The sequence below is a fragment of the Salvelinus alpinus genome, chromosome 4 (genome assembly GCF_045679555.1).
Source record: "Salvelinus alpinus chromosome 4, SLU_Salpinus.1, whole genome shotgun sequence".
Taxonomy (NCBI): domain Eukaryota; kingdom Metazoa; phylum Chordata; class Actinopteri; order Salmoniformes; family Salmonidae; genus Salvelinus; species Salvelinus alpinus.
The window spans coordinates 84,702,472-84,727,520 of record NC_092089.1 but is presented as its reverse complement, the minus strand read 5'-3'; the positions used below and the strand labels follow the sequence as shown (position 1 = coordinate 84,727,520).

At 44.1% G+C, this 25,049-nt stretch overlaps 3 protein-coding genes across 9 annotated transcripts; 1 reads left to right on the top strand and 2 right to left on the bottom strand.

Moving 5' to 3' along the window:
- Window positions 1-321: 321 nt before the first annotated feature.
- Window positions 322-4,032, bottom strand: LOC139574604 (putative nuclease HARBI1). 5 transcript variants are annotated; one of them, XM_071399339.1, is made up of 12 exons: window positions 3,649-4,032; window positions 3,285-3,355; window positions 3,021-3,197; window positions 2,869-2,930; window positions 2,700-2,786; window positions 2,571-2,612; window positions 2,329-2,502; window positions 2,214-2,249; window positions 1,561-2,115; window positions 1,376-1,491; window positions 1,168-1,279; window positions 322-1,073 (listed from the first exon to the last, which is right to left on the bottom strand). In XM_071399339.1, the coding sequence occupies exons 9-12, from the start codon at window positions 2,030-2,032 to the stop codon at window positions 703-705; spliced, it is 1,071 nt and encodes a 356-aa protein (XP_071255440.1). In that variant the 5' UTR covers window positions 2,033-2,115; window positions 2,214-2,249; window positions 2,329-2,502; window positions 2,571-2,612; window positions 2,700-2,786; window positions 2,869-2,930; window positions 3,021-3,197; window positions 3,285-3,355; window positions 3,649-4,032; the 3' UTR covers window positions 322-702. The 5 variants fall into 5 exon arrangements, with proteins under 5 accessions (XP_071255440.1, XP_071255439.1, XP_071255443.1 ...); XM_071399338.1 differs by having other exon boundaries at window positions 2,329-2,612; XM_071399342.1 differs by lacking the exon at window positions 1,376-1,491 and having other exon boundaries at window positions 3,649-4,023.
- Window positions 4,033-5,366: 1,334 nt separating this feature from the next.
- Window positions 5,367-9,087, top strand: ubxn1 (UBX domain protein 1). Its single transcript, XM_071399337.1, has 10 exons — window positions 5,367-5,506; window positions 6,119-6,181; window positions 6,263-6,316; window positions 6,460-6,605; window positions 6,765-6,849; window positions 7,092-7,283; window positions 7,655-7,706; window positions 7,817-7,936; window positions 8,049-8,232; window positions 8,470-9,087. Exons 2-10 carry the CDS (start codon window positions 6,123-6,125, stop codon window positions 8,508-8,510), a joined length of 933 nt encoding a protein of 310 aa, XP_071255438.1. The 5' UTR covers window positions 5,367-5,506; window positions 6,119-6,122; the 3' UTR covers window positions 8,511-9,087.
- On the bottom strand, window positions 9,024-24,901 carry LOC139574602 (pre-mRNA-processing factor 39). Of its 3 annotated transcripts, none has more exons than XR_011674801.1 (15): window positions 24,772-24,901; window positions 15,939-16,192; window positions 15,653-15,778; window positions 15,367-15,485; window positions 14,981-15,148; window positions 14,195-14,357; window positions 13,885-13,989; window positions 12,279-12,560; window positions 12,067-12,193; window positions 11,667-11,938; window positions 11,020-11,204; window positions 10,723-10,797; window positions 10,375-10,552; window positions 10,105-10,185; window positions 9,024-10,012 (listed from the first exon to the last, which is right to left on the bottom strand). XR_011674801.1 is itself a non-coding variant. In XM_071399336.1 (15 exons), the coding sequence occupies exons 1-14, from the start codon at window positions 24,833-24,835 to the stop codon at window positions 10,174-10,176; spliced, it is 2,130 nt and encodes a 709-aa protein (XP_071255437.1). In that variant the 5' UTR covers window positions 24,836-24,901; the 3' UTR covers window positions 9,877-10,012; window positions 10,160-10,173. The 3 variants fall into 3 exon arrangements, 2 of the variants coding, with proteins under 2 accessions (XP_071255436.1, XP_071255437.1); XM_071399336.1 differs by having other exon boundaries at window positions 9,877-10,012; window positions 10,160-10,185; XM_071399335.1 differs by lacking the exon at window positions 10,105-10,185.
- Window positions 24,902-25,049: the final 148 nt, after the last annotated feature.

The following is a 25,049-nucleotide window of genomic DNA, read 5'->3' as shown; positions in this document are numbered from 1 at the left end:
AGGGCCACAGAGGGGAAAAAAACACAAGTCATAATATTGTAACCAGTTGTTTTAAAGGAGGACAGTTGTTAAAATGACAGATGTGGGGCATTTCGTGAAATTGTACTTCAGTATGGTTTCATAAACAAAGACATGCTGATGTGCCAGAATATTAAGTATCACATTGTCATAAGTATCAAAACTGTAAAAACAATATGTAGCTTTTCTGCAGAAAGAACCAGCCTCATAAATTTATGACTTTATCCTTTTTCTTCAGTGTGGCCCTAGTACTCTGTCATATAAACAAATACACATTCCATATGAATATAAAAACACAATGTGTAACATTATGTTCCTTTATTGAATAAGGACAAAACAAAGCAGGTAAACCATCAGCTCCTTTCGAAACTGAAGTCACAGTGACTCTACAAGATGGAAAGCACAGAATCCAAGCATATTATACAAAATGATACATACACATTCAAAGGTCTGTATATAACACACCCTGCATGTCTGCACACTAAAATAAATGCAGGACAAATCCATACACATCAACTGAACAGACAAATGAATGGATGCAGTAGCCTCCCTGCAGCCTTGTATTACACACAGTATACCGCACAAACATCATAAGAGGCCAAATTCGTCAAAAAACGAACCCCAAAAAACCCAAATTCCTCTGCCACCGCAGGACATATTTAACCAAAATTGAAAGCACACATACTAACTAAAATAATTCAACACATATTGGTCCCTCAGCAGCCGACCACTGTCGTCATCAGGGAAGATTGCCGGATTGTCCCAGTCCATGGCTGGTGGCACTCTGGGGGCCCTCTCCTTCCTCAGGCAGGCCACATTGTGGAGGACAGCACAAGCCACAGTAATATCACATGCCCTAACAGGGCTGACCCTTAATTTGTGAAGGCAGTGAAAGCGTGCCTTCAGGAGGCCAAAGGTCATTTCAACTCTGGCCCTGGTCCTGGCATGGGCATGGTTGTAGGCCTGCTGTGCTTCCTGGGGGTCTGTGAAAGGTGTCAGGAGAAAAGGCTGGCAGCCATACCCCCTGTCTCCCAGCAACACACCAGAGAATTCACCTGTCAACACAAAATCTCATCATTACTACCTCATAAACACAGTGATATTCTTGACACAGCCATGATGGTTATAAATAGGGGTTGTGTGGCTTACCTTGTGATAGGCACTGATAGATTTCAGAGGCCCGAAAGATTCTGGAGTCATGGACTGAGCCAGGCCATTTTGCCACAACATTGCTGATCACACAGTCAGCATTGCAGACCATCTGAAATCATAAGATGAGGAATATTACACCAATCAATGCACATCACTGGCAATGCAGAGTGTTCGTCAATGGACAATATCAAAAAGTTATGTTCACCTGAACATTAATGCTGTGAAAGGATTTCCTATTCACAAAATCGGCCTCATGGGCACCTGAGGGGGCTTTTATCCTTATGTGTGTGCAGTCCACTGCACCAATGACATTGGGGAAACCTGTCACACAAAGTAATGAGTATCCTACTATGTGTTAACAGTTGTCCTGTAATTTGTAGATCCTCTTACCTGCAATCCTATAGAACTCCTCTTTGATGTCACAGAGTCTTCTGTGGCCAGGGAAGGAGATGAAGACATCTGCTAATGCTTTGATAGCCAGACACACACTCCTTATTGTGCGGCAAATTGTGGCCTTGTTCAGCTGTTCTGCATCCCCCACTGAGTACAGGAAGGCTCCACTAGCAAAAAAGCGCAAGGCCACACAAACCATTTGCTCCACACTCAGTGCATGGCTCCGTGCAGTGCGGTGCTTAATCCTGGGACCCAGTAGTCTGCATAGATACCTGATGCCATCTGCAGAAAACCTGTATCTTTCATATAGATGGTCATCAGGGAAGGCCAGTGGGTCCAACCGGTCCCTGAAGACCCTTTCTCGCCTGAAGGCTCTCCTCAGCACAAGTGCTTCTTCATCCACCACATCTCGCACGAATGGGCATGCCATTGTCAGAGCAGAAAGGAACACACAATTTTGGGCCTTCATATAGGCTAGTGGCCACACCTGGTGCTGGGGGGGTGGGCAAAAGAGGGCGATGCCTTATAACGATGACTTGGTTGTACTGATTGCTGGGAAAATAAAAAAAACCTTAGAAAGATGCCACCGTCCTGTGTGCTCACAATAAGAGCTCATATGTCATGGCTCACTTGACTTTACGAGAATATACCTAATTTTTATTTTGAGCTGTGTCATCTTCTTGGAGCTGGGGGAGGAAAGAAAAATAATGATTAATACATTTGTGTTACAGTTAGCATACAGTGTACATTGAAGGCATATCTCACCTCCCTCTCAAGTTTTTTTATTTCAAGGTCCAGTTTACTAATTGTCCTCTTTTTTATTTCGGACTCCAGTGCAAGATTTTCCATCTTTTTCTTCTTGTACTGAATGTATGCGTCTGCCAGTTCTATTTGGCGCCGGAGGTGGTTGCCATACAACTTTCTGATAGCTTGTGAGCTCTGTGAACACAATACAATTAGCGCAGCTGGAATTTGGCAGGATGTGGTGTCCTTTTATTAATACGCACTATGTTGCCAGGCTGGTTTTCCCACTGTATAGCATCTGGGTCCTGTAAAAGAAATTAGATTTTTTGATTTTGATGAGGACTCCTCACCATTGTAGAGTAAATAGTACTTTCACAGTCTTAACATGATACCTCATGCCTTCTGGAATCCAGAGAGATGGTCTCCTCCTCATCATCGTCTCCATCATGTGCTGTTGCTGCTGCACTGGGGCCTTCACCCTATCACATTTAATCGGATTCATATTGAAGCTAGTAGACAAGACATGCCAGGCCTACAGTATGCCTTTGATGGAGTACTCACTGGATCAGCATCGTCTGGTGCTTGTGCTGGTGGCTCTAACAGGAACACAGTGCTGCCAGACACTGCAAGGCAATAGGTAAACCAAAGTCAGACAGTCCAAATTGATTCAATATGAATGTGGTTGTATCCCATGTAGAGATGGAAGGACATACCTTGAATGAAGCGGGTGGCATCTTGGGAGGAACCTATGCTCGTCTCTTTCCCCCCAGGGATCCCCTCTAAGACGGGCCTGCCTTTATTTAGCTCCAAGGCCATGTCCTCTGCTGGGGTAAGGTCAGCCTTTGGTGACCCACCACCCGTGCCTTGTCTGTGGGTATTCTTTTTCACTGCTAAAACAGTACAGACAATGTGTGAGCAGGCACCTTCTGGGTACAATATATGCTTGTGCTTTGTTAAATATTAGTCAGGGACCATACCATTCTGCAGAATGTTCTTGTATTTGATTTTGACCTGCTGCCATGTCCGTTTTGGCCCGTTCATGTTTAATCTACACACACACACACACACACACACACACATTTAATGGAGTCACACTGCAAAAAATTACTTGGTATTTTTGTCTTGTTTTCAGTAAAAATATCAAAAAATCTATCATAGCTTTATACAGTGTGATGGAGTTACTTTACACAATTTCACTCATATCTGCAGTGCATTTCAATTAAAAATGTAACCGTTTCATAATTACAGTACAACTGCATTTTTGGAGATGTGAATTAAATATTTGAATTGTAATTGTGATGTTTCAGCGGAGCGGTGAGTGTGTAATTGTGCACTACTTACGCATTCAGGCGGTCTGCAATACTTTGCCACGCTTTTTCTCTTTGCTTTATCACTGTGGCGGTGTTGCCTTTCTTCTTAATTATATCTTTTACCTCCTCGTATGCCTCCATGAGGATTTGTGCTTCCGACGGGGAAAAGTACGCGGCTCTAGTTGCCATGGTAAATCAGTTAATCTGTGGCGGGGTCTATTTGAGTGAGCCGTGAGCGCGCACCTATCCAGGATTGGTTTCACCTGGCTTAATGAATCCGTGTCTGCTCATCCTGGCTTGGTCTTTGTGCAACCAATTAAGCCTGGACGCACATGTTTTGGCTTCATTGAGCTCAGCTGAGTCATTTATCCCGGATGTCTTAATTCTACTTTTGTGCAACAGGCCCCAGAAGTGGAGCTTACCCATAATAAAACAAGGCAACAGTAAACATGTTGTCCCCCACAAAGGATGCAGCGCCCCTCTTGGGCCAATCAGTGTCATTTGGATCAAAAAAAGGATCAAAAACAAAAAAAAATTAAAGTCCACAAATAAGAAAGTGAGTCCTGTTCAGAATAGTGGGAGAGAAAGAGAGATAAACTTTGGGACCGGAGGGAGGCCCGATCCTTAATTGCATTACCACAGTTAGTATTCTATGGCAAGAACCATCATTCACCCAAGTTTCATCAAAATCGTCCCAGTGGTGTCTGAGATATTGCGTGGGTTAGCTAGACTCATATCCCTGAGCATGTGGGCCAAATGTCCTCACTTTGAGTCAACATATCAAGAGATATGGAAAATATTGCTTTGAGAGACCTATGACCATAGATATCACATATCAAGTTTGGTGCAGATCGGTCATTAGGTGCCAGAAGAGTAGCATCAAAGATATTTATAGGTTTCCACTTCTGTCTGTGGTAGCGTTTTAATCGTTTTTTCACAAAATTCAAAATGTCGGAAAATCCATCATGAAAGACATGTGTCCCAGAGGCAAATTTGTTTCTTGTGGGGGGAGGGTCCGTTCTTTATATACCTGAGGGACCTACAGTATATACAAATTTCATGACTTTAGGTCAAACGGGCTGAGGGGCGTATCTTTTTATTGCGCCACCATCTGCCCAATCAGTAACAATTTTGTAAATGCATCATTCACCTAAGTTTAGTCAAAATCGGGCCAGTGCTGTCTGATATATCAAGTGTGAATAACGTTGGAAAGAACATCCTAACGGACGGAGACAGACCCACAGTCCCCTCCCAGATTTTATCTTCGGCGACGAGCAATAATGTATACAAACCCTGGATTGTTGTTGCAATGTGTTGGCCATTGAGAGTCTTTGAAGCCACCGGTTGGTCATATTGGAACTCCAGTAGGAGCAGTCCTCCATAGAAATGAATGGAATTCTACAGTACTTCAATTAAATGTTTCTAGGACAAAATTACATGTATTTAAGTATTTTTTGTTGTAGTGGGGAAAGTAACATTAGTACTAAAAAAAAAATACTTAAAGGAAAATGTTTTAATATATTTTATATTTGTATGTTTAGCTCACATAATGTAATTTAAATGTATGTATTAAGGTTTTCTGTAATATAATAAACATGTCAAAAACGAATCTAGACATGAATAAATGCATTTATATAGCTTCAAATATGGCTGCGCGGTGGCTTCATTACAGCACCCCCTGTCAGTCATCCAGGGTTTATACACATGACTGGGGACAACTATAATGCAAACTGTTATACGGATACTGCTGGTGTAAGGTCCACTAGATGGCAGCAATTTTCTGTGAATGAGAATGTTTGGAAAATGCGGTCATTTTGTATCCTATTGGGCCTCCATACATGCTCGCATGTGACTAGATTGGAAGCGGTGTTTGTTGACTGATTCCGAATGTGAGTTGCTTATGTTGCTCAAACAAATAATGCTATTTAGTAAAATAATGTTTATGAAATGGTTGATCGCTATCATTTTCGCAAGTATAATGCAATAGTCACCCTAGCTCTATTGTACAGAGCATCATCAATTTACTTTGCAAACAGTTTTTCTTGTTACAGCTAGCAGGAGAGGCTAACTGAAATGAGTCATCTCATTCGTCCATCGTTAGCTTGCTAACAATAGCTAGCTATATGTAAACATAGATAATACGGCAAAGTTACTGGGCAATTCTTCTTTGGTTTATGAATGATATTCATGTGGTGGTCTGTGTAGATACTAAAATGTTTCCTGCGGGACGTTACCTAAGGGATTCTGCTTTGTTATCTTCATAGCCAGTTCAATCCAGTCAAATAACTACACAGCTAGCACATTATGGAACTATGTAATAACGACCCATGTAACTAGCTAACGAGTTATTCGGGTAACATGTAATTGGTTTAACCTGATTCTAAATCATTTAGACTAGTATAGTTAATACCTGCTTGGGGCTACTTTACATGCTCACCTCCTTGCCTACAGTATCTGACTCCAAAGTTAAACTTGTCTCCTTAACTTCCATGTTCTCTCAGCAAGATGGCAGAACAAACAACGTTGGACAGCCTGCTGGAAATGGGCTTTGACAGAAACAGAGCGTAAGTAGCTAACTGAATTAATGTGGCTATTTTTCGACACACTAAATATCAACTCTGGTCCTGTCTGTCTACTGCTTTCAGGGAAAAGGCTGTGGCACACACAGGAAACCAGGGCATAGAGCGGGCCATGGACTGGTAAGTCAACTGGCAGAGGCTTTGGTGAGCGAGCCTCAGAGGCTTCTTCATCCACAGATAAATTTTACAGATGGTCAGTTGAGTTATTCACATGGAATAACTGATTCGTAATTTCTTTCTTCCGTTATGGCTTCCTTCCACAGGCTAATGGAACATGAGGGTGACCCAGACATTGACGAGCCCTATGTACCTCCTGTGGGGAACGTGCTTGGTGGAACTGGAACTGGAGAAAGTGACCCACAACAGCCCAGTCCAGCAGCCCAACCCACAGCAGAAGGAACAGACCCTGGTAAGTGGTCAATGGTCATGGCAGCATATTGTATTGTTATTACTCATATTGTTATAACCTCATAACTATGGCTTGTACTTCCCATTACTGGTTAACATGGTTGTTGGTTTACATTGTCTTCTTGTCCCCCACCTCTTCTATGTCAACTCTACTTTTTAGCTACAGACGGTAGTGACCAGATGATCCATGACGGGGATACCAAACGACCAATGACAGAGGAGGAGAAACGTGAGCAGATAAAGAGGTCAGATAATTCACCTCTACTGAGGTTCTGTTTACACACTTATCTTATTCTGTCAGTGGGAAAATGTCAGGTTTGGTCAATAGATGTTACTCAAAGAGATTTTCAAGTGTCAGCAAAAGCTTTCAGTAGAAAATGCAATGAGACAGCATACAATGAAGCCTGTGCCTGCGTTTGTGTCTGTTTCTTTGTGTGTGTGTATATTTCTTTGTCTACTTCTATGTGTGTGTTTCTGTGTGTACCAGGCTAGAGGAGCTGATGCGGGTGAAGCAGGAGGAGCGGAGAGAGAGGGAACGAGCAGAGGAAGTAGACAGAGAGAAGCAGAGGAGGAGGCAGGGCCAGGAGCTGCTGCAGGTCAAACAGAAACTGCAGGAAGATGAGATGAAAAAAATGGTCGATCTGCGCCAGAGAGAGAAGAACGATGACAAAATGGCCAAGTAAGCCATGAAGTCAATGGGCATGTTTGACATTGCAGGCGACTGCCAATTAACTGATAAAAAAAAAACGTACATATAAGTATTATTATTTGTAGATCAGCTAGTCAGTCACAATTTACCCACAATGCATCAAGGATGGGTTTGATGCTCTCGAAATTGGCCAATGGCTGTTGTCTCAAAGCACATTGGAGGAGAGGATCCTTGAACAACCTCCTTCAATGAGCTTTGAGAGGAATTGAGGAAACAAGAATAGCTAGTAACGTTTTCATACACAGCCAATAGTCACTTTTTGTAAATGTCTTAGTGCAAATAAGGTCTATTCCCACTCCACAACTCTTCTCTTTGTCCAATGAATACTCTCTCTTTCTCAGGCAGCGGGTGCGGGACAAGATAGCACGCGACAGAGAGGAGAGAGCACTTAAGGTACTGACTGCACCTACAGCATCTGACTCGTATGCTGAACTGTTGCTAAATAATGTCTCCATATCTTTCATAGAGAGTTGAACTCACTAACCCCTTCTACTCTTCTTCAGTTTGGAGGCGGTTCTTCCAGTACAGCTCTAACCTCCCCTTCAGCAGAGGGCCCTCCCTCCTCTCCGCCGAGTCAGGGCCCGCCTCCTGCCAAGAAGGACTATAACGAGTGCAAAATCCAGGTAAGGGGCCATGGATGTCTACGGCCTAGTTCACATTTTGACACAACAGATATTTTTGATGAGTTTGTCTCAACAGTCAATGTAGTTTATTAATTTATCCTCCTGTCCCCAGGTGCGTATGCTGGACGGCTCGGCGCTGACCTCCGTGTTCAAGGCACAGGAGCCGTTGGCTGCTGTGCGCGTCTACATCCAGATGAACGGCAACGCCCCCGAGGGCCAGGACTTTACGCTGCTCTCCCCGTACCCCCGCCGCGTCTACACAGAACTGGACATGGAGAAACCCCTGCAGGAGCTGGGTGAGCAGACAGGATGCCCCTCTTACTGGGCTTGAACAGGGAGAATCGCAATAGTCTAAAGGGGCTTCCTCTCCATCTGCACTAATCTGAAAGGACTGGAGATGTCAAAACCAGCCAAAGACGTACTACTTTCATCTATCCTGTGTTGTCAGATCAGTTTTAGAGGAATCTAATCTGAGATTTAGGTGTGTTGTAGTTTGTGTCGTACTGTCTTAACTGTTTTGTGTCATTGTTCAGGTTTGGTGCCTTCAGCTGTGCTGGTCGTTGCCAAGAAATAAGGACCCTGAAGTAAAAACATGCTTTATGAGCCAACCTCAATTCCACACATCATTTATCACAACAGGACAGAGACCAGGATGTCAACTATGGATTGATTCTCCTTCAACAAACACTGAGCTTTAATCTTAAATAGCAACACAAGATGGATGACTATTGATTCTCATGGGGCCTAAAGTGTAAGACATGGCTGGTGTTGAGACACTGCGACTTTCCACTGTATTTAAGTTGTAGTTTTTATAAGTTAAACAATTTGACAGTGGTGTTATTGCATAATCACTTGAAGTTACATGGTGGACTGAACATACTTTAAAACTTCACATAAAGAATGTACTTTTACCACAGGAATAATTGGTTAATTTTACGAGAAAGCTGCAAAACTTGATGACCTAAGTCAGCTTTGTATCTCACTGACTGGTGAGAGTTGCTTATATGTGCATGACAGTTAAGAAAGATACACTCTTAAGAAATCACGTGTGTCATATCAAGAGTCCCAAAAATACACATTAAGCACATTGTGCTTCACTCAAATGTTTTATTGAACAATGTAAAAGTGAAGATTAAAAAGTTACATTGTCATACATTTGCAGTGTATTTGTGCATGCCTTTTTTGAGTACAATGGATTGGATGCACTCTAAAACACAACAGAAATGGAATGGTATTTAAAAAACTGAGTGATAAAAAAGGCTAAAGTTGTGTGGTGGATTTTGCCAAACACTTAACAGTTTTCTACTCTAAAGTTTGACCAAACATGACTGTTGGTTTTAGACATGTCCACTAGGTACAGCACAGCGTACATTCAGTTATTATTCTTTACTTAACCTCTGAGTCCAGAGGCACTGGTACATCTGCATACAACAACATGGCTTCCCTATCTTCTGTCTGGAGGAGTAGGACTACACTGGAGGACTCGAATGGGCAGAAACTTGAATGAGGGACACAATAGATTGATCTTAACCTGCTCATTAATGAAAAGAGCTTTGACATCACAACTATAAAACACCTTTATGTACATTATCAAAAATTACTAGCCTATATTTCTGGAATGACAATAATACAGGAGGTATGGAGAGAGACGGTTTTGCTTAAAATGAAAGGGGCTGCATGTAGAAGAGAATACAAAAATAGTTTATCATTAAAACAATGTACAAGAGCACATTTTCAAAGACCAAACGAGTAGTAGACGTCACAGGTCACACCCCTGTTCCTGATAAAAGATATGAGTTTGCACCCTATTCCCTACAAAGTTCACTACTTTTGACCAGAGCTCTATGGGCCCTTGTCAAAGATAGTGCACTATATAGGGCATAATGTGCCATTTGGGGTGCATCCATGGAGTTTAAACAGGTGAACACTGGGTCGTCAATGCTGAATCATCTCTGGTAACCCCTGCTGTCAGTTGGTGTGTCACAGGATTTCTCTTCCCCCTTAGCTGGGAGGGTAGTAACCCTGATTGTAGTTCCAGGCTTGCTGGTAGCCTCCGTATCCCCCATACTGTGGTTGCTGAAAGAGGAGAGGAACACTTTAAAAAATGGCAAGTGAAGGAACACCCGCTCTCTAATCAACATTTTAGTGCAGGGGTATTCAGATCTTACCCTACGAGGTTCGGACTACTTCTGGTTTTCTGTTCTACCTGATAATTGCACCCACCTGGTGTCCCAGATCTAAATCAGTCCCTGATTAGAGGGGAAGAATAAAATAAAAAAAAGCAGTGGAACTGGCTTCGATGTTCAGATTTGAATTTGAGAGCTTCAGTGTCTCCTCTATCTGGCTCAATTTCAAAAGAAGCACTGATCGTTTAAGACCGTATGTAGCCGATATTTGGCTCATGTATCAGTTTGTACAGCTTAACAATCCCGTCATACCTGATGCCAGCTTCCATATCCTCCGTAGCCTGCATGAACCGCACTCATGTCCCCACCCATCATGGGTGGAGGTGGTGTCGTCATGGGGACATGGGGCATTGTGGGAGGGGCTTGTGGTGGAGCGGGCACAGCAGAGCCATCTTCTCCTTTACTCATCTTCTCTGGGTCCTCACTGTCTCTGCAGATCAATCAATATAACAACTGCGTCAATAACCAATCCATGAACAGTTTATCCATTTTCTTCTCCACGAACAGCTACACATCAACAACAACAAAAAATGTGTCACATCACACAATTTTACAGGTATAAATCCTTGCATGATATTGACAGATACGTTATAATCTCACCCGTTCTCAGCCACTCTCTTCTTGTTGCCGAGCTCTTTCAGTAGCTTCTGATGCTCCTCATAGACTGTTAGCACACTGCAGGCCAGAGAAACAGCAACAGTACAGTCATTTAAAACATGGTAAAGTGATGCTCCCCAGACTGTTGGCACACTGCAGGCCATAGAACAGCAACAGTACAGTCATTTCTCCTAGTTGGTTGATTTCATACCATTAAATTAAATATGGGCAGAATAACATGCTTGTTTCATTTTCTCCGGGTTCCTGATTGTATCTAAAAACAATCCTATGACCCCTGACCTTTGCACAGAGGTCCCATAGTCCTCAGCGTACTGCAGGCCCCTTTGGGAGAAGAGGATCTTGGTCTGTGGGGAGAGAGGCGCGGCCAGCGCCCGCGTCACACACTGCTGCACCCCCTCGGCCGACCCTCTGGGGTCACCGGCCACCTCCAGCTCCAGCAGGTTCAAGTGCAGCTTACCGTCATCCTGGAAAACAGAGGGGACATTAAAGAGGGAACAACAAACAATGATAAATGATGCTCTGACAGGTTACATTTTCTATGAGGTTAAGATCTGGACTATTTTCCATGTTCCATCCCTGATATTCAATCCCAATTGCATCTTAAATGTGATCCTTTCCTTTTTCAGTCGATGCTTAGAGCGTTGGGCCAGTAACCGGAAGGTTGCTGGATCGAATCCCAGAGCTGACATGCTAAAAATCTGTCGTTCTGCACCTGAGCAAGGCAGTTAACCCACTGTTCCCCGGGCGCCGAAGACGTGGATGTTGATTATGGCAGCCCCCAGCACCTCTCTGATTCAGAGGGGTTGGGTTAAATGCGGAAGACACATTTCAGTTGAATACATTCAGTTGGACAACTGACTTGGTATCCCCCTTTCCCTAAATCTTTTCATTTTCGCCTCTCTAAGATCTATCTCCCCTCCTCTCACCGGGCTAATCTCCAGCGCCTCCTGCAGGACTCCCCGGGCCTTGCTGGGGTTCTTGCAGAGCTTCAGCAGCAGCCGGGCCAGTTTGATGGAGTAGAACGCATGGAGGTGAGGTGTCTCTTTGGCCTGGGCCACCGCATCCCTGAGCAGAGCTTCTGATTCATCTAGCCGGCCCGCTCGTCTCTCTAGCCCCGCCCTGCGCAGCCGGACCATGGCCAATCCCGGCACTGAGGTTTCCAGAGCCTCCAACACACGCCGTGCCTCTGTTAGGTCACCTGGGAGGAGATGGAGGGGAGGAGGGAGTGAGTGAGTGGGCTACAACACTGGGTAATAGTGTCCTGTGTATCACATTTGAGGTCAAAGTGAAAAGGTGAACACTGTGACGTGTCTCTTCTTCTCTCACCATGCCTCTCCTCGAAGGTGGCCCACTGCAGGTGCATGGTGTGTTTGTGGGCCAGGTGGATCTCACAGGCTCGCCGAAACACTCCCCGCGCCTCGTCCAGACTCTGAGGTTCCAGGTACTGGACATACTGAAAAACATGCATACAGTATACATTAGTTACACTGACATACAAACATGTTACTTAAACACACACCCCTGCAGCCCCTCCTTACCTTGGTCCAGAACTCCTCGTAGAGAGCGCAGGCAATCAGACAGCGCTCAAACAGGATCCGTACCCTCCGGTCTCCCCCGGCAACGATCCCACTGCTCTTTGACCCCTCCTTTGACTCCTTTTCCTCCTCTTCCTGGCCCTCCATGGCCTCTGGTTCTGTCTCGGTCTTCACCTCATTTTCACCGCCCCCCCCCAGCTCGGTGAGCTCCCAGTCCAGGTAGGAGTGCCAGGCCCTCAGCTGGGTCCGGTCCAGAGGCTTCACGTGGAAATATGGACGCTTGATCTGGAATGAAGGGAGGAATGGGAACAGAAGAGAAGATAAGTAAATGTTTCCAACCAATGAAAATACACTACTTGACCAAAAGAGTGTGGACACCTGCTCGTCGAACATCTCACTCCAAAATCATGTTTACTAATATGGAGTTGGTCCCCCCTTTGCTGCAATAACAGTCTCCACTCTTCTGGGAAGGCTTTCCAATAGATGTTGGAACATTGCTGCGGGGACTTGCTTCCATTAAGCCACAAGATTATTAGTGAGGTCGGGCGATTAGGCCGGACTCGCATTCCAATTCATCCCAAAGGTGTTCAATGGGGTTGAGGACAGGGCTCTGTGCAAGCCAGTCAAATTCTTCCACACTAATCTCGACAAACCTTTTCTGTATGGACCTCGCTTGAGCAAGGGGCATTGTCATGCTGAAACAGGCCTTCCCCAAACTGTTTTCACAAAGTTGGAAGCACAGCATCGTCTAAAATGTCATTGTATGCTGTAGCATTAAGATTTCCCTTCAATGGAACTAAGGGGCCTAGCCCGAACCATGAAAAACAGCCCCAGACCATTATTCCTCCTCCACCAAACTTTACAGTTGGCACAATGCATTGTGGCAGGTAGCGTTCTACTGGCATCGGCCAAACCCAAATTATTCCGTCAGACTGCCAGATGTTGAAGCGTGATTCTTCACTGCAGAAAACACATTTCCACTTCTCCTGAGTCCAATAGCGGCAAGCTTTACACCACTCCAGCTGACACTTGGCATTGCGCATGGTGATCTTAGGCTTGTGTGCGGCTGCTCAGCCATGGAATCCCATTTGATGAAGCTCCCGACAAACATTTATTGTGCAGAAGCAGCTTGGAACTTGGTAGTGAGTGTTGCAACCGAGGACAGACCATTGTCACGCGCTATGCGCTTCAGCACTCGGTGGTCCCGTTCTGTGAGCTTGTGTGGTCTACCACTTTGCGGCTGAGCCGTTGTTGATCCGAGATGTTTCCACTTCACAATAACAGCACTTATAGTTAACCTGGGCAGCTCTAGCAGGGCAGACATTTTACAAACTGACTTGTTGGATGGGTGGCATCCTATGACGGTACCACGTTGAAAGTTACTGAGCTCTTCAGTAAGGCCATTCTACTGCCAATGTTAGTCTATGAAGATTACATGGCTGTGTGCTCGATTTTATACACCTGTCAGCAACAGCTGTGGCTGAAATAGCCGAATCCACTCATTTGAATGGGTGTCCACATACTTTTGTATATATAGCGTATCATGCTTCAATCATTGCTTCTGAGTTGCACATAGAAGGGATGCGTGTGTGTTCCAGGGGTAACTCACAGCTTCCTCAAAGTTCCACCTCTTCCTGACCTCTCCCTCCAGGTCTTGGTACACCTTCTCTCTGCGAGCCAATAGGAGCTCTCGCATTTTCGGAATCAGCTCTTCCTGATTGGGTGAAACATAACATGACAGTTATGATGGCAGACTTTTAAATCAGTGTTAAATCAAAGTTAAGATTGTATACCATAGCTTTACTCCATAGCTTGAAATGTCTCCACTTTATGCTATTTTGGCAGCATCTGACACTCATGTTAAATGTCATGTTAAATCTTAATCCAACACTACTAGGGATTTGTCATTTGTAATTCACCTCTGTAGGTTCCTTCTCTTCCCCAGGTGGTAACTCCTCTTCCCCCTCAGCCAACTCAGACTTCTCAGTCTTGTGGCTCTGTTTAGATTCCTCAAGCAACCCCTCATACTCCACTGCTGAGAGGACATCCTTGGGCGCATGGGCATTAAGATGAGTCTTGAATCTGTAAGAGAGCGATAGGAGGGATGGAAAAAGTGGATCAGATTCACCAGGTCAGCAAATATGAGGTCCATAATAAGTTTGATAATTATCCAAATCTATCATCTAATAAAAGGTTACGATTTTATACTTTAGATATATTTTTTTGCCCCTTTTTCGATCATGTCTCATCGCTGCAACTCCCCAATGGGCTCGGGAGGCGAAGACTGGGTCATGCGTCCTTACGAAACATGACCCACCAAACCGTGCTTCTTAACACCCGTCCGCTTAACCCGGAAGCCAGCCGCATCAATGTGTCGGAGGAAACACTGTTCACCTGACGACCGAGGTCGGCCGGCAGGCGCCCGGCCCGCCACAACGAGTTTCTAGAGCGAGATGAGCCAAGTAAAGCCCACTCGGTCAAACCCTCCCGACGCTGGGCCAATTGTGCACCGCCCTATGATAATCCCGGCTACGGCCGGTTGTGATACAGCCCGGAAACGAACCAGGGTCTGTAGTGACACCTCTAGCGCCTTTGACCGCTGCGCCACTCGGGAGGCCCTATAGTTTAGAGTTTTGACTGATTTAAAGCTCTACTGTTTTTCTTAGTAGAGAAAGTGTACTGTTTGTGAATGTGTATAGTCTCACTTCTCATAGTGGCTGCTGTACAGCTGAGTGGGGACTCTGAGGACTCTGTCGTAGACCCCAGTGGCAGCCTTCATGTCTCCCTGCTCCTTCTCCCACTCGATGAACAGCTCCCACAGACGGTCAGAGTGGAAGTCCAGTCCTGCTGCTGCCACCGCCTCCTCAAATGCACTGGGGAGAAGTGACAAGAGACAGGGATCAGACTATCTGAGTTCGATTAAAAAATAGTTAGGGCTCCTTATCTTTATTTGAACATTAATTCTGTGAATGAGAATAAATACTGAATTAAAACATTTGGAGTGTTCAGGCTAATATTGAAAGTAAAGGCTGGCTAGTGTTGAATGTGTATAAGTGTGATACTGTGAGTTTAAGAGTATAGGAGTGTGTACCTGCGAATGCGCTGAGAGGACTCTGGCAGGTTCATGTTGAGCGTGCCCAGTAGCAGGTTAATGTAGTGGATCCACAGATCTACACTCAGGGGGATGGCCTTCAGACCCTGAACACACACCTGGAACAACAAAACAACATTACACATGAATGTTATGGAACTAAAGCCATTACATTCTGTGAGAGAGAAGAATGTGCCTTTTTGTCAATTAAAAATGTCAGTCAGCAGACTACATAACAAGACACACATCCATGTGCCAAACACACTCCTCCTCCTCCTCATCATACCTCCTGAGCTTTGTTGGTGTAGCCAGCACGTCGCTCCAGATCGGCAAACTTCTTCCAGTATCCGTAGCACAGTGGGTACCGTGCCAGAAAGGCTACCAGCGCCCGACGTGACGCTGTCATGTGACTCTGGGGACAATTAGAAATCTGGTTAGCTGCAAATTCCACTTCAACACTGCACATCTGAACAACAGTGGTATAGTTAGCTATGCATTATTCATGCAGAAGCGCTTTAGGCGTATGACAAAACGGCAATAGGAGTCTTGTCTGTCCCCTCAGCTCTTTTCACCTCTTGCTCACAGTACTGCAGTAGGTCAGTCCAGCTAGAGAAGTCCTGTGGATTGTCATGGGCCAGCTTCCAGAGTCGGTCAAAGTCCGCCGGAAACTCTCCGTCTTCTTCCTCCTCATTCTCTGCCAGAGGCATGTTGTATGCTGTCGCAGCTGCTGCTTCTGGAGCCTCAGAGGCTCCTCCTCCACCACCATTCTCCTCTGATGCCTCTTCCTTCTCTGTTGGAAGTTGGACAGCCTCCATGGCTTCCGGAGCTATTAAATGAGAAATTTAGAAAGTTACACATGGAAGAATTTGTTTTATCTATAACACAAAGAAATGGCTGGCCTGCTCAATGACGCATAGGCCTAATCAAATATAATTTACAGATGAAATGTAGATTACTGCCATTATAAGGGGAATTCCAATCACTGATGGTGTTTTTAGCCAATCATTCATTAGTATTTATAGGTACCACACACAGATCACTACACTCATAACAATGGCCGGGAAAGGAGCAGCAGGGGGCATGATGCGACTAATGTCTGCATCTACAGTAGTTAGATCAGCTTACTATACCATAATAAAAGACCCGGCCTGGCAAGTACTAGCTAGTGCAGGGATGGGTAACTGGCGACCTGACTGGAACTCAGTCGGGGTCTCAACCTACTGTTGAAAGTTAAAATCGTAGAATACACAAGGCAATTTCAAAATGTGGTTGTGCATCAGCAGTTTTTCTTGTTATGTCAGTCACTCAATTAGCCCATGTCAGCTAACATTTTTTAGATTGGTAAATTAGTCTAGTGGCAAGCTATCTAAATTTGTAGTAATTGTGCCTGAAGACTCAACGTTGAATTGCATAGAATTCTATGTCGGTCAGAAATTAGCGTTTGAATCAGAAAAGTTCTCTCTCACAACCTCTACAAGCCAGAATGCTGAATAAAATGATACTTCCGGTTGTCCGTGTGGTTGGTTCTTTTGCAGGTAGGAATGTTAGACAAAATATCCACAGAGTAGTATTATCAACCCCACCTTGGGTGGTCTGTATATCATTTGTATTTCTGGTTCATATTTTCAATACTGATGCAATTCACGTGACCAACACTTGCACAATATGGCCGAGACTAACCGAACAGCAAATACTTCAAGCTTATTGCGAGGAAACGTGCTTTTGTTTACATATTGTGCATCACGTGCAATGCGTCAACAGACTGAAAATACAAGTAATAACCTACCGGCACCGCAAAGGCTGTCCACTGGAAAGTTATCTCCACCTCCTACCGCCAAAAGGATCAACGAAGAGCCCCCGCGATATGCAACTGTTCAGGGAAGTCAGGAACCAATACACGCAATCAGTCAGGAAAGCAAAGGCCAGCTTTTTCAAGCAGAAATTTGCATCCTGTAGCTCTAACTCCAAAAAGTTCTGGGATACTGTAAAGTCCATGGAGAACAAGAGTACCTCCTCCCAGCTGCCCACTGCACTGAGGCTAGGTAACACGGTCACCACCGATAAATCCGTGATAATCGAAGACTTCAACAAGCATTTCTCAATGGCTGGCCATGCCTTCCTCCTGGCGACTCCAACCTTGGCCAACAGCCCCGCCCCCCCCGCTGCTACTCGCCCAAGCCTCCCCAGCTTCTCCTTTACCCAAATCCAGATAGCAGATGTTCTGAAAGAGCTGGAAAACCTGGACCCATACAAATCAGCTGGGCTTGACAATCTGGACCCCCTATTTCTGAAACTGTCCGCCGCCATTGTCGCACCCCCTATCACCAGCCTGTTCAACCTCTCCTTCGTATCATCTGAGATCCCCAAGGATTGGAAAGCTGCCGCGGTCATCCCCCTCTTCAAAGGGGGAGACACCCTGGACCCAAACTGTTACAGACCTATCTAAGGTCTTCGAAAGCCAAGTCAACAAACAGATCACTGACCATCTCGAATCCCACCGTACCTTCTCCGCTGTGCAATCCGGTTTCCGAGCCGGTCATGGGTGCACCTCAGCCACGCTCAAGGTACTAAACGATATCATAACCGCCATCGATAAAAGACATTACTGTGCAGCCGTCTTCATCGACCTGGCCAAGGCTTTCGACTCTGTCAATCACCATATTCTTATCGGCAGACTCAGTAGCCTCGGTTTTTCTAATGACTGCCTTGCCTGGTTCACCAACTACTTTGCAGACAGAGTTCAGTGTGTCAAATCGGAGGGCATGTTGTCCGGTCCTCTGGCAGTCTCTATGGGGGTACCACAGGGTTCAATTCTCGGGCCGACTCTTTTCTCTGTATACATCAATGATGTTGCTCTTGCTGCGGGCGATTCCCTGATCCACCTCTACGCAGACGACACCATTCTATATACTTCCGGCCCTTCCTTGGACACTGTGCTATCTAACCTCCAAACGAGCTTCAATGCCATACAACACTCCTTCCGTGGCCTCCAACTGCTCTTAAACGCTAGTAAAACCAAATGCATGCTTTTCAACCGTTCGCTGCCTGCACCCGCACGCCCGACTAGCATCACCACCCTGGACGGTTCCGACCTAGAATATGTGGACATCTATAAGTACCTAGGTGTCTGGCTAGACTGCAAACTCTCCTTCCAGACTCATATCAAACATCTCCAATCCAAAATCAAAGCAAGAATCGGCTTTCTATTCCGCAACAAAGCCTCCTTCACTCACGCCGCCAAACTTACCCTAGTAAAACTGACTATCCTACCGATCCTCGACTTCGGCGATGTCATCTACAAAACAGCTTCCAATACTCTACTCAGCAAACTGGATGCAGTTTATCACAGTGCCATTCGTTTTGTTACTAAAGCACCTTATACGACCCACCACTGCGACCTGTATGCCCTAGTCGGCTGGCCCTCGCTACATGTTCGTCGTCAGACCCACTGGCTCCAGGTCATCTACAAGGCTATGCTAGGTAAAGTGCCGCCTTATCTCAGTTCACTGGTCACGATGGCTACACCCACCCGCAACACGCGCTCCAGCAGGTGTATCTCACTGATCATCCCTAAAGCCAAAACCTCATTTGGACGCCTTTCCTTCCAGTTCTCTGCTGCCTGCGACTGGAACGAATTGCAAAAATCTCTGAAGTTGGAGACTTTTATCTCCCTCAACAACTTTAAAAATCTGCTATCCGAGCAGCTAACCGATCGCTGCAGCTGTACATAGTCCATCTGTAAACTACCCACCCAATTTACCTACCTCACCCCCCATACTGCTTTTATTTATTTACTTTTCTGCTCTTTTGCACACCAGTATCTCTTCTTGCACATGATCATCTGATGATTTATCACTCCAGTGTTAATCTGCTAAATTGTAATTATTCGATTTATTGCCTACCTCATGCCTTTTGCACACATTGTATATAGATTCTCTTTTTTTTCTACCATGTTATTGACTTGTTTATTGTTTACTCCATGTGTAACTCTGTGTTGTCTGTTCACACTGCTATGCTTTATCTTGGCCAGGTCGCAGTTGCAAATGAGAACTTGTTCTCAACTAGCCTACCTGGTTAAATAAAGGGGAAAAAAAAAAAAAAAAAAAAAACAGCATGTACAACCGGTAAAGTAAGTGGAAATATCATTTTATTCAACATTTTGTCTTGTAGTGACTATTGCGTCTTTTTTACAGCGACTTATTTCAGACTGATATTCATGGAATAACCATGGTAACAGGCTGATGTTTAGGCAAGTAGTAATCATGGTCGAATTATCGACCCGGGGCCCCAATTGAATTTGTTAGTCACTTGCACTCATATCATATTAAAAACTGCAAACATTTTCTCACCACCCCATGGCAAAATGTGTAGATTTGCAGCAAAGTTGTTTTAAAACTGCAACATTTTCTATATGCCCCCATAGCAAAATGTATAGAATTTAGGGCTGACCCCAAATAGTCGACCAAAATATTTTTAGTCGAGCAGTAACAAATATACAGTACCACTCCAAAAACTTCCCCTACATTGTAGAATAATAATGAAGACATCAAAACTATGAAATAACACATATGGAATCATGTAGTAACCAAAAAAGTGTTAAACAAATCAAAATATATTTTATATTCTTCAAAGTAGCCACCCGTTGCATTGCTGACAGCTTTGCACACTCTTGGCATCCTCTCAACCAGCTTCATGGGGTAGTCACCTGGAATGCATTTCAATTAACAGGTGTGCCTTGTTAAGTTAATTTGTGGAATTTCTTTCCTTCTTAATGCATTTGAGCCAATCAGTTGTGTTGTGACAAGGTAGAGGTGGTATACAGAAGATAGCCCTATTTGGTAAAAGACCAAGTCCACGTTATGGCAAGAACAGCTTGAATACCCAAAGAGAAACGACAGTCCATCATTACTTTAAGACATGAAGGTCAGTCAATGTGGAAAATTTCAAGAACTTTGAAAGTTTCTTCAAGTGCAGTCACAAAAACCATCAAGAGCTATGATGAAACGGTCTCTCATGAGGACCGCCACAGGAAAGGAAGACCCAGAGTTACCTCCGCTGCAGATGATAAGTTCATTAGAGTTACCACCCTCAGAAATCGACAATTAACTACACCTCAGATAACAGCCCAAAAAATGCTTCACAGAGTTCAAGTAACAGACACATCTCAACATCAACTGTTCAGAGGAGACTACGTGAATCAGGCCTTCATGGTTGAATTGCTGCAAAGAAACTTCTACTAAAGGACACCAATAAGAAGAGACTTGCTTGGACCAAGAAACACAAGCAATGGGCATTAGACTGGGGGAAATCTGTCCTTTGGTCTGATGAGACCGACCGACAAAAATTAGTAGGTGATCGGATTATCTCTGCATGTGTCTTTCCTACATGGAGGAAGAGGTGTGGGGGTGCTTTGCTGATGACACTGTCTGTGATTTATTTAGAATTCAAGGCACACTTAACCAGCATGGCTACCACAGCATTCTGCAGCGATACGCCATCCCAACTGGTTTGCGCATAGTGGCACTATCATTTGTTTTTCAACAGGACAATGACCCAACACACCTCCAGGCTGTGTAAGGGCTATTTGACCAAGAAGGAGAGTGATGGAGTGCTGCATCAGATGACCTGGCCTCCACAATCCCCCAACCTCAACCCAACTGAGATTGGTTTGGGATGATTTGGACTGCAGAGTGAAGGAAAAGCAGCCAACAAGTGTTCAGCATATGTGGGAACCTCTTCAAGACTGTTGGAAAAGCATTCCAGTGACTACCTCATGAAGCCAGTTGAGAGAATGGACAGTGTGTGCAAAGCTGTCATCAAAGGAAAAGGGTGGCTACTTTAAAGAATATAAAACTTTATTTTGGATTTTTTTTATAAATGTGGTTACTACATGATTCCATAAGTGTTATTGTATAGTTTTGATGTTCTACAATGTAGAAAATAGTCAAAATAAAGAAAAACACTTGAACGAGTAGGTGTGTCCAAACTTTGACTGCTACTAATATATATATATACAGTGGGGCAAAAAAGTATTTAGTCAGCCACCAATTGTGCAAGTTCTCCCACTTAAAAAGATGAGAGGCATGTAATTTTCATCATAGGTACACTTCAACTATGACAGACAAAATGAGGGGGAAAAAATCCAGAAAATCACATTGTAGGATTTTTAATGAATTTATTTGCAAATTATGGTGGAAAATAAGTATTTGGTCAATAACAAAAGTTTATCTCAATACTTTGTTATATACCCTTTGTTGGCAATGACAGAGGTCAAACGTTTTCTGTAAGTCTTCACAAGGTTTTCACACACTGTTGCTGGTATTTTGGCCCATTCCTCCATGCAGATCTCCTCTAGAGCAGTGATGTTTTGGGGCTGTTGCTGGGCAACACGGACTTTCAACTCCCTCCAAAGATTTTCTATGGGGTTGAGATCTGGAGACTGGCTAGGCCACTCCAGGACCTTGAAATGCTTCTTACGAAGCCACTCCTTCGTTGCCCGGGCGGTGTGTTTGGGATCATTGTCATGCTGAAAGACCCAGCCACGTTTCATCTTCAATGCCCTTGCTGATGGTAGGCTTTGTTACTTTGGTCCCAGCTCTCTGCAGGTCATTCACTAGGTCCCCCCCGTGTGGTTCTGAGATTTTTGCTCACCGTTCTTGTGATCATTTTGACCCCACGGGGTGAGATCTTGCGTGGAGCCCCAGATCGAGGGAGATTATCAGTGGTCTTGTATGTCTTCCATTTCCTAATAATTGCTCCCACAGTTGATTTCTTCAAACCAAGCTGCTTACCTATTGCAGATTCAGTCTTCCCAGCCTGGTGCAGGTCTACAATTTTGTTTCTGGTGTCCTTTGACAGCTCTTAACGAGTGGAGGTAACGAGTGGAGGACAGAGGAGCCTCTTAAAGAAGAAGTTACACGTCTGTGAGAGCCCGAAGTCTTGCTTGTTTGTAGGTGACCAAATACTTATTTTCCACCATAATTTGCAAATAAATTCATTAAAAATCCTAGAATGTGATTTTCTGTTTTTTTTTTTTCATTTTGTCTGTCATAGTTGAAGTGTACCTATGATGAAAATTACAGGACTCTCTCATCTTTTTAAGTGGGAGAACTTGCACAATTGGTGGCTGACTAAATACTTTTTTGCCCCACTGTATATGTGGGGGCGGTACATCCTGTATAAACACAAAATCACTTCCTTGACAACAGCACTGCACTGCTCAACGAAGTGCAAGAAGTTTGAATACCCAGACTTCTGCTGAGGCCGTATCACCATAAATGCTGCATGGCCAATGCAGACGTCGGATTGACCATGTCCCCAGATGCACAATGTACTTCGATCTCCAGAATGCGCTCTCTCCCACCAATTTGTGCACATTCATTGTTTCATAACTTCATTGTGTGAATTGTTTGCATTTGATTGTTAGTGTCTGTCAATTCCCCATCACATATCACCAGTAGTACATTTCCCGATAATTCCTAATCTACAATGTTTCTTACTTTCGTTACGGTAATTTCTGTTAATGCATTCAATATTATTCCAGTCTTACAGTTCATTGTCAGAGTGGACACTGTAGAGCGCACAACCTATGCTACACATGTGAACAACACAATTTAGTCATTGCCTTTTGTTTGGAGCGCTCATGTCAATGTTGAGTAAGGACACGCACGCATAGAAGTAGGCCTATAGGCTACCTGGCCTGCGCACAAATGTAGGCATATAAATGTGCACATTTGGGAATTTGATAGTATTTTTGATTGGCTTCAAGCACCACCACTAATGAGCTGTGGAGCTTCTCCAAGTAATGTTTTCACATCAAATAGTAAGCAAACGAAGACTGTTTTTACATCCATTGAGAATTACACTAGTTCCTCAATGTATTTGAAAAAAATCTTTCCAGCCCTCTCCCTTTCGATAACCACTCAGCGTGTGAGAGAAAAAAAGTCATGCTCTGATCCAGTGAAAACGTCATAAAATAGGTCTACTTATTACTTATCAGTGCTCGTCTTGGACTGAAATAGGTTCAAGCACTCATTTTGGGTGCTAGTATTGTTTATATGTAGTTGCAGGATCTGCACAATACTTTTGAGCTAATATTCTAGAAGAGGAACAGGAGCTCAAGCAGTAAAACAGTTGGTGCTGGTAGTCAGCTACGGTGAGCTCCTGCCCAGGTCGAGCACTGCTTCTTAACCCTTGCGCAAATAGCCTACAGCTGTGTCTGTCCTGAGCTCACTGGTGGGAAACTGAGGGCTCAGAATATTTTATACAATGTTGCAGGTTCACTAGTGCAAGCTTCAGGCCAGACCCAGGGTGATGCAATGCTTCAAGTTTGTTGCACAGGCCAATATGATATGTATTTTTAAAATCAGGATATTTTCTACCTGCAGGATGTAATGTTTTTATTTGTTGGCTTTATGTAGGCTATTTTTACATAGTTGGGAATGGCAAGAGAAGTAACTTTTTAGATTATTTTCATTTGGATAGAATGAAATGATTTAGAAATATGAAGACGTTATTATAAATTAAATTGAACTGTTCAATGAAAATGTGCATATGAAAACCATAACTGGCACGCAGATCTGTAGGAAAGGTAAGAAATTGCCATTCCACATGAGAAATGGTTGCCGACTCCTTGTGCAGCCTATTACCGGCAACTTCAGGGGAGTAATGGCAGAATCTGCGAAAGCCAGCAGAAACATAAATAAATAGTTGGGTCAGCTTAAGGTTACCTTGATCTCTGGTTCCCTCAAGGCATTATTTCATCAAAAGCTTAAAGCATCAGACAAGCTCAACACATATAGTTGAGTTATTTAAAACACATATGGAAAAATGTTCCAAAATTGACTAATTGATATAAAAAGATTGACTTTCGCTCGACCAATATTTTTTTTAGCAGGGGCCAGCCCAATAGAATTGCAGGAAATTTATTTAAAAACGTCCTTTTCCCCCCCCCCCCGAACCGCTGTCAGAGGGAAAGTTTAAATATTTTGCTCACAAGGTGGGGGTAACAAAATGTAGCTTGGGGCCCCCAAAAGGCTAGGGCCGGCTCTGACTACATGTGTAGGTATGGATGTGTGTATGCAGACCCGAGAGCCACCGAGGCCCCTCATAATGAGTTCAGATTTATTATGGACAGCCACCCCCCATCAAAGTTGCCCAACGCTGTTCTAGTGCATTAACTCTGGTACTTGCTAGGGGGAGGCAACTTTCGGTTTCGCCAGTTGGCGCAACGTAAACTCATATTAGCCATGTCGGCTAGTTAACGTTAGCTAGCCAGCCATCTTTTCACAGGCGTAGTTGCGACTGTTAGCTGACTGTAAAGACACAAACGACTATACATATGCTCCCCGCGTAACCATTTAATAACTTCGTCAATATATTTAGATTATTTCATGTTTTTACAACCTGAAGGAGCCTCCATTAGCCCGTTGGTGTTCAGGTCTTCTGAATCCGAGCCTTCTGCCGCCATGATAAAAAAAAACAATTACGTCACTTCCATGCGACAAGTAAGGTCGGCAAGATAACCGAATAACATTTGTGCTGAGCGCTGATTCACGGTATTTTCTGCCAAATATGTATTCCACTGACAGTATTCATAGGGAAAAGGATACGCGGATCCTTGATCAGTGACTTTTCTTTAAAATGGCTGGCATTATTGTAGGCTTAATTCGTAATCTGTATAC

Excerpts from the sequence above, each read along its gene's own strand:
- LOC139574604 (XM_071399338.1), bottom strand. The coding sequence starts at position 2,032 with ATGAAGGCCCAAAATTGTGTGTTCCTTTCTGCTCTGACAATGGCATGC. Across the intron at positions 1,492-1,560 it reads GGAGTTCTATAGGATTGCAG|GTTTCCCCAATGTCATTGGT; the intron begins GTAAGAGGATCT and ends TTTGTGTGACAG. Across the intron at positions 1,074-1,167 it reads CTATCAGTGCCTATCACAAG|GTGAATTCTCTGGTGTGTTG; the intron begins GTAAGCCACACA and ends TTGTGTTGACAG.
- ubxn1 (XM_071399337.1), top strand. The coding sequence starts at position 6,123 with ATGGCAGAACAAACAACGTTGGACAGCCTGCTGGAAATGGGCTTTGAC. Across the intron at positions 7,284-7,654 it reads AACGATGACAAAATGGCCAA|GCAGCGGGTGCGGGACAAGA; the intron begins GTAAGCCATGAA and ends TCTCTTTCTCAG. Across the intron at positions 8,233-8,469 it reads GAAACCCCTGCAGGAGCTGG|GTTTGGTGCCTTCAGCTGTG; the intron begins GTGAGCAGACAG and ends GTCATTGTTCAG.
- LOC139574602 (XM_071399335.1), bottom strand. The coding sequence starts at position 24,835 with ATGGCGGCAGAAGGCTCGGATTCAGAAGACCTGAACACCAACGGGCTA. Across the intron at positions 16,193-24,771 it reads GCTAATGGAGGCTCCTTCAG|CTCCGGAAGCCATGGAGGCT; the intron begins GTTGTAAAAACA and ends CTCATTTAATAG. Across the intron at positions 10,553-10,722 it reads AAGAGAGTGGCTGAGAACGG|AGACAGTGAGGACCCAGAGA; the intron begins GTGAGATTATAA and ends ATTGATCTGCAG.